Genomic DNA, 6000 nt, shown 5'->3' with positions numbered 1-6000 from the left:
ATCCTTTATCTGAAGTACTGCTGGGGAGGCAGGCAGATGAAAATCATACCTATATCAGTATTATCCTATATCCATTATTTTATTTAAAGTGAATTCCTGGGTCATCAGTCTCTGGACCAAGGCAAAATGTCCTGAGTTTCGGTATTACTACATTCTAGTCACGTATCTGTCTTCTCATTGGTAAAGTTAGTAAAACATTACCTGCCCTGTCTACCTCAGCGCTGTTGTGTATTAAATGAAGAACAATGTTTATAAAAAACATTTTGTAAACTATACAAATGCAGGACACATATTGCATATTGTCGTTGGTAATCATACGCAAAAAATAAGTCATTCCCAAACCAAATCCGAATGATTTTTTAACCTCTTGCAGTTTTCTAGGCCCTTGTCCCTCCGTTAGTTAACAGAGAGTCCTGTGAGTGTGCGTATATAACTGCTGTTCTTTATCAGTAGCATAATGCATGGATTACGGATTTGGACAACCTGCGATTGCGCACTTTCCGCCCGCTGAGTCAAAGCGCTGTCACATAACTTGGGTCAACAGGTTATTATTTACTCCCTAACACTTCGCAGATCACGTGGCAAGTGAAACCAAACCCTCAGCCCACATTCCGGAAGTTCCTCCGGCGCCCCCACCGCCCACACCCCACCCCTTCCCTACAGTAAGTCTTCTGGCTCTTACCCTCCCTCAGAACCAAATCCCCGCCAGACAAATAAGTGCTCCGGCCGCATTGGCCCCACTCCTTCTCTGACAGCCCATTCCGACCAGTTACGGCGGAGCCTGCCTCGAGGCGGTAATCCCATTGGCTCAATGCACTACCCCTCAAAAACCTCTGGATGTCTTTAGCGTCCAATCAGACTCAAGTGTGGGAAGAGCGCCATGGGGTGGGGGAGGGGATGCCTCTGTCAGTCTTCGGCAATCCTATGGACTCTTCCCTCCTTTGTTTTCAACCCCGCCGTGGTCTCCCGCCTGTAAAACTGACGTCCAGAGGACAGGCACTCAAGCGTCCTGTGCTCCAGTCACAGCCATCTCTATCCTTCCCTGAGGAGCCAGCAAACCCTCAGGAAGATTTGCTATCGCTAGGAGAAACTGAGGCAGAAAGGGCAGGCTGCTGTTTTAAGACCGGTTTGTGCACGCTCCTCCTCTTAACCCCCTGCTCCAGCTGCTGCGTCCCTATCGTGGCTCCTGGCTAGGTGCAACCCACTTACGTAGTGTAAGGCTGGGGGCGGGGTTTGGCTAGGCAGGTCCAGGATGCGAGATCCTGGAGGAAAGAAAAGGTGTAGTGTTTGGGGCCATCAACGGGCTAGGCTGGCTTGGCAGGGCTGGGCTCTTCGGAACAGGTAATACCCAGGGGGGTGCCTGTTGGTCTGAACCAGAGAGATAAGGCCGAAGGCGAGATCTCCGGGTGACAGGTGAGGGGGCTGCACAGGTGAAGAAGGGGGATAATGGAAGAGGGAGAGGAGCCCAGAAACTGTGGGGGGTGGGGGAGGGGGAGAGCCATCATTCTCCTTCTGCAACTGCTCCCCTCCCCCCCATGCCTCCCCGCAGAAGCATGGATTTCAGAACCCCTGACCTGCTGGAAATGTGGCTGGAGCCTCCAGAAGACGTCTTCTCAACAGGATCCTTCCTGGAGCTGGGACTCCATGGTCCACCTTCAGAGGTCCCAGTAACTAGGCTACAGGAACAGGGGCTGCAAGGCTGGGAGTCCAGTGGGGGCCATGGCTTTGTGAGTGTGATGAATGGGAGTGGGTGTGGGTTGAGACAACTCTGTGATAAGAAGTCCAAGAGGCTTCAGCTTCCACTTAGAGAGAGGTCTGAAGACAGAGCCCCTAAAATAGACATGAGCTGTAACTATCCTCATGTCCAAGGACAGAAGGGATTGAAACTGAAGCATGAAGGATCTAGTTTTGACGTTAGATAGGACTTCCAGAATTCTTCCTTATACACATATACACCCTCTTCTACTGTAGGGTCTTCAAGAGAGTGAGCCTGAAGATTTCCTGAAACTTTTCATTGATCCCAATGAAGTGTACTGCTCAGAAGCATCTCCTGGCAGTGCCAGTGGAATCTCTGAGGATCCTCGCCATCCAGACAGTCCCTCTGCCCCCAAGCCACCCAGTTCCCCTGCCCTCTATGAGGTTGTCTATGAGGCAGGGACCCTGGAGAGGATGCAGGGGGAAGCTGGGCCAGCTGTAGGGCTCATCTCCATCCAAATAGGTCAGTGTTCTTTGTGGGAAGCGGACAATGGCCCTTCAGGTCCAGCCCTAACCCTGGGGTTAAGGGAGTTTCCCCAACCTGTGCCACTACCCAGGGCCTGCGGCCATCCATCTCCTTTCTCCCAGCCACCTATGTTTCCCTCAGATCAGTGGAGCCCACCATTTATGGTGCCTGATGCCTGTGTGGTCAGTGAGCCGCCTCCCGATGCTCATGCCCACATCCTGCCCAGAGCAGGCACTGTAAACTCAGTGCCTCCCGCAGCCCTGGTGAGTCCTGGGGGGTCAGCTGGGTTCAGTACTCCCTGATACACAGAACTGGAGAGAAGGGGATGAGGGAGGGGAAAACTGATGCTGAACAATGTCTTTGCCCTAATTTTTGTGGCATCAGGCCTGAATGCCAGGGAGATGTGGGCAACTTTAAGAGCAGGAAAAGACAAGAGAGACAGAATCCCTTGGGGGTAAGGGGGTGATGCCTCAGTTAAGGATAGGGTAGGCTGAGGGAATCCAGGGATAGGGCTTAGGAGAAAGCCCGGACCCACGAGCACTGTCTGCTCAGCTAGGGCCATCGTCTCGGCTTTGGGTCAGGATGTGGAAATGTGACAGGCCACCTGGGAATCCAACTGGTTACTGGGCACAGAATGTAGAAGCAACTGCAACTGCGTTTTTTACTGGAACAATGGTTCACCAGGCACCCACTGCCCATGGTTACAGTGTAGGGGGGTAACACATCACACACCTTCCCAAGGCTAGCTGGGCTGGTTCCTGCAGCGGGGATGAGGAGGGGGTCTTGCCCAGGTCACTGTTCCTCCCTTTATCCTGAAAAGAACTTGTGTACAAAAGGCAGGGAATAGGTTCTAGCCTCCCTGCAAATCTGTGGTTGAAGCTGAGACCAGAAGCCAAGCCAAGCCAAGCATCTTAGAATCTTGGGCTGAGGAATCTTAAAAAGTCTGAGGCATCTAAATTTGAGTATGCATCAGAAACACTGGGGAGTTTGTACTGGACCACCAGGGAAGTCCCGGTTTTGTTTTCTTTTGTTTTTGGTTTTGTTTTTAAAATAAAACCCTCTAGGGGAATTCCCTGGCAGTCCAGTGGTTAGGACTCTGCGCTTCCACTGCAGCGGGCACAGGTTCCATCCCTGGTCAGGAACTAAGGTCCCGCAAGCCGCACAGCGCGGCCAAAAATACATACATACATACATACATACATAAATACCTCTAGACCTCATTTTTAGAGATTTTGATTAGGTGGATTGGGAGGGACACCCCTCTAACGATTCACCAAATAGTCACAGAGGCAAGAAGGGAACATCAGAATAAGGCAGAGATAGAAGTGGTTTAGCTAAAAGCCAAAGACCATCAACAGGCAAAAGCAAATTCCTCTTGAGTCACGAAGTGAAGCATAAATCTTTCAAAAAGAAGTATTAGTTAGAAAAGCAGGTTACTCAGTTGATGGGCTCACATTAACCAGACACCTATGTTCCCCACATACTTTGTTATGAGAAGTTGTTCAGTCTGGTTGCCTTTGGGGAATTCTTTGAGAGGGGACAGAACTTCAGTCTGAAAGGTAGGACTCAGCCCCTAGGGGAGGATGGGCCATCGCCCCAGGGATCTCCTTGTGGTTGGCAGGTAATGGTAACACTCTGCCAAGCTGAAGTTAATGGCTGACAATGAATCATTTGCCTGCTGTAAGATCAAGCAAACCCTACCTTAGTGAGTTACTCCACATCCTCTTCCAATACCCCCAAGGTCTGCGGAAATGTGGACCACAATAGGCCCTTCCTAACTTGCTGTGATTACCAAGGTCTTAAGTCTGTGGGCAAAAATATGACAAAACCACCTTTCTCCCTTGTCAGCCTCAGGAAGTCCCTGTGGTTTAATCAACAGTCTGTCTGCATTAAGGTCCCTGCCCCTCATCTCATTTTACGGTTTGTTATTCCTCAGTGCAAATAGGAAACACTCTCCAGGAGGCATGCAAGGGGAACAGCATGAGTACTGAAAATGGGATGACCCTCTCTCCATTCTCATCTTCTCTCGTCCCCCACCAGCTGCCCTGTCAAACCTTGTTCCTGACAGAAGAGGAGAAGCGTCTGCTGGGACAGGAAGGGGTGTCCCTACCCTCTCACCTGCCCCTCACCAAGGTAACATGCTTCCCCAAAGGGTATCGTAACCCAGCGGCCCTACCATGGCCTCTGAGGAGCCAGGATAGCAGGGGAAGAGTTGAGGAGTTGGGGGAGGTTAAGGGCCCAGGACTGACACACCCTGGGCCCCCAGGCAGAGGAGAGGGTCCTCAAGAAGGTCAGGAGGAAAATCCGTAACAAGCAGTCAGCTCAGGACAGTCGGCGGCGGAAGAAAGAGTACATCGATGGACTAGAGAGCAGGTATGTTTGGACTCACATTTCTGGATTCACGACTGGGCCCCCTTCCTCACCAAGGCAGGCAAGGTCAGGGACTCATATGATTACAGAGCCTTATCCTACCTTTCCACCCTTCCTAGGGTGGCTGCCTGTTCTGCACAGAACCAGGAACTACAGAAAAAAGTCCAGGAGCTGGAGAGGCACAACATGTGAGTGAAAACATAGTGTATGTGTTGGGGTAAGGGTGCAGCGCACAGGGATACCATTCTTGGGCCCTGGTTCCCAGGAGATCTAACTCTTCATTCCTCGTTTCCCAGCTCCCTGGTGACTCAGCTCCGCCAGCTGCAGATGCTTATTGTTCAAACCTCCAACAAAGCTGCCCAGACTAGCACTTGTGTTCTGGTACCATTAATCTCTTTCCCATCTCCCCTGCCACCTCCTCCATCTTCTGCCAGGTTGCCATCCTGATGCCCCCACTCCGTAGCCAGACCTATCTTCCCATCGCTGATGACCCCAACTGCCCCCTAGTCACTCTGCCCTCTGCTCCCTTCCCTTATTGTCCCCACAGCCCAAATGTCCTCTTGCTTCTTCCCAGATCCTTCTTTTCTCCTTGGCTCTCATCATCCTGCCCAGTTTCAGCCCCTTTCAGGGCTTACCAGAAGCTGGGCCTGAGGATTACCAGCCTCATGGAGGTGAGAGGCAAGGGCAGGAAAGGACTCTGTTTTCCAGAGTAGTCAAGAAGTGGGAGGGAGGTCCTGTTCTGTCTAGGATCCCCAACCAAGGGAGCACTATTCTACTGCCCTTTTTCCTTCACCCCACAGTGATTTCCAGAAACATCCTGACTCACAAGGACATGACAGAAAATCTGGAGAATCCAGCGGTAGAGTCCAGATTGGAGGGGCCACCTGGGGCCAAGGGTGTAAATGGCTCAACAAGGACACTGCTTGAGAAGACAGGAGGGAGGGCAGGCCCCAGCAGGCACATCAGAACTGTGTTGCATGCAGATGAGATGTGAGCTATAACACTTCCTGGCCCACTTCCCAATCACAATAAGGAATCCAGGGCTCCGCTGTGGTTCTGCTTCCTCCTGGGGTTCCCACTCAGGGCTCTTTGGCTTCAGGGGTCTGAATCACATCAGGATGCCCTAGATGTCTGTACCCCATGGCTCAGTCTGCCTATGTCAGGAGGCACCTCAAATACTTTTGTCATGTATCTGTGATTTTATTTCTTCTTTGGGATAGGGTTGAGGGGAAACTGACATTTTGGCTGAGAAATAAATTTTTTTTTTGCTAAAATTGTATCCTGACAGTTTTAACTAATAGTAGAAGAGGGAGGAAGATAGGTACCTGGTAAACTGGGGCCTAAAGTTGCCACCCCCTTTCCCTCTCTACCCCCATGACTTCCTGCCCCAAACCAAATTACACTAGGGA

At 51.2% G+C, this 6000-nt stretch overlaps 1 protein-coding gene across 4 annotated transcripts; it reads left to right on the top strand.

Annotated features, from left to right (window-relative positions):
• Positions 1-895: 895 nt before the first annotated feature.
• On the top strand, positions 896-5836 carry CREB3L4 (cAMP responsive element binding protein 3 like 4). 4 transcript variants are annotated; one of them, XM_061183434.1, is made up of 10 exons: positions 896-1126; positions 1550-1661; positions 1972-2218; positions 2363-2484; positions 4262-4354; positions 4488-4594; positions 4711-4779; positions 4888-4972; positions 5166-5262; positions 5392-5836. In XM_061183434.1, exons 2-10 carry the CDS (start codon positions 1554-1556, stop codon positions 5583-5585), a joined length of 1122 nt encoding a protein of 373 aa, XP_061039417.1. In that variant the 5' UTR covers positions 896-1126; positions 1550-1553; the 3' UTR covers positions 5586-5836. The 4 variants fall into 4 exon arrangements, with proteins under 4 accessions (XP_061039417.1, XP_061039416.1, XP_061039414.1 ...); XM_061183433.1 differs by having other exon boundaries at positions 1550-1727; XM_061183431.1 differs by having other exon boundaries at positions 1550-1727; positions 1972-2484.
• The last annotated feature ends 164 nt before the right edge of the window (positions 5837-6000 follow it).

Source organism: Eubalaena glacialis, chromosome 3, assembly GCF_028564815.1.
Source record: "Eubalaena glacialis isolate mEubGla1 chromosome 3, mEubGla1.1.hap2.+ XY, whole genome shotgun sequence".
Taxonomy (NCBI): Eukaryota; Metazoa; Chordata; class Mammalia; order Artiodactyla; family Balaenidae; genus Eubalaena; species Eubalaena glacialis.
This window is presented reverse-complemented; position numbering and strand designations above follow the sequence as displayed.

Bases quoted from the DNA above. Each gene is read 5' to 3' on its own strand.
- CREB3L4 (XM_061183431.1), top strand. From the start codon at position 1,554: ATGGATTTCAGAACCCCTGACCTGCTGGAAATGTGGCTGGAGCCTCCA. The intron at 4,355-4,487 runs GTAACATGCTTC...CTGGGCCCCCAG, and splicing joins CTCACCTGCCCCTCACCAAG to GCAGAGGAGAGGGTCCTCAA. The intron at 4,780-4,887 runs GTGAGTGAAAAC...CTCGTTTCCCAG, and splicing joins GAGCTGGAGAGGCACAACAT to CTCCCTGGTGACTCAGCTCC.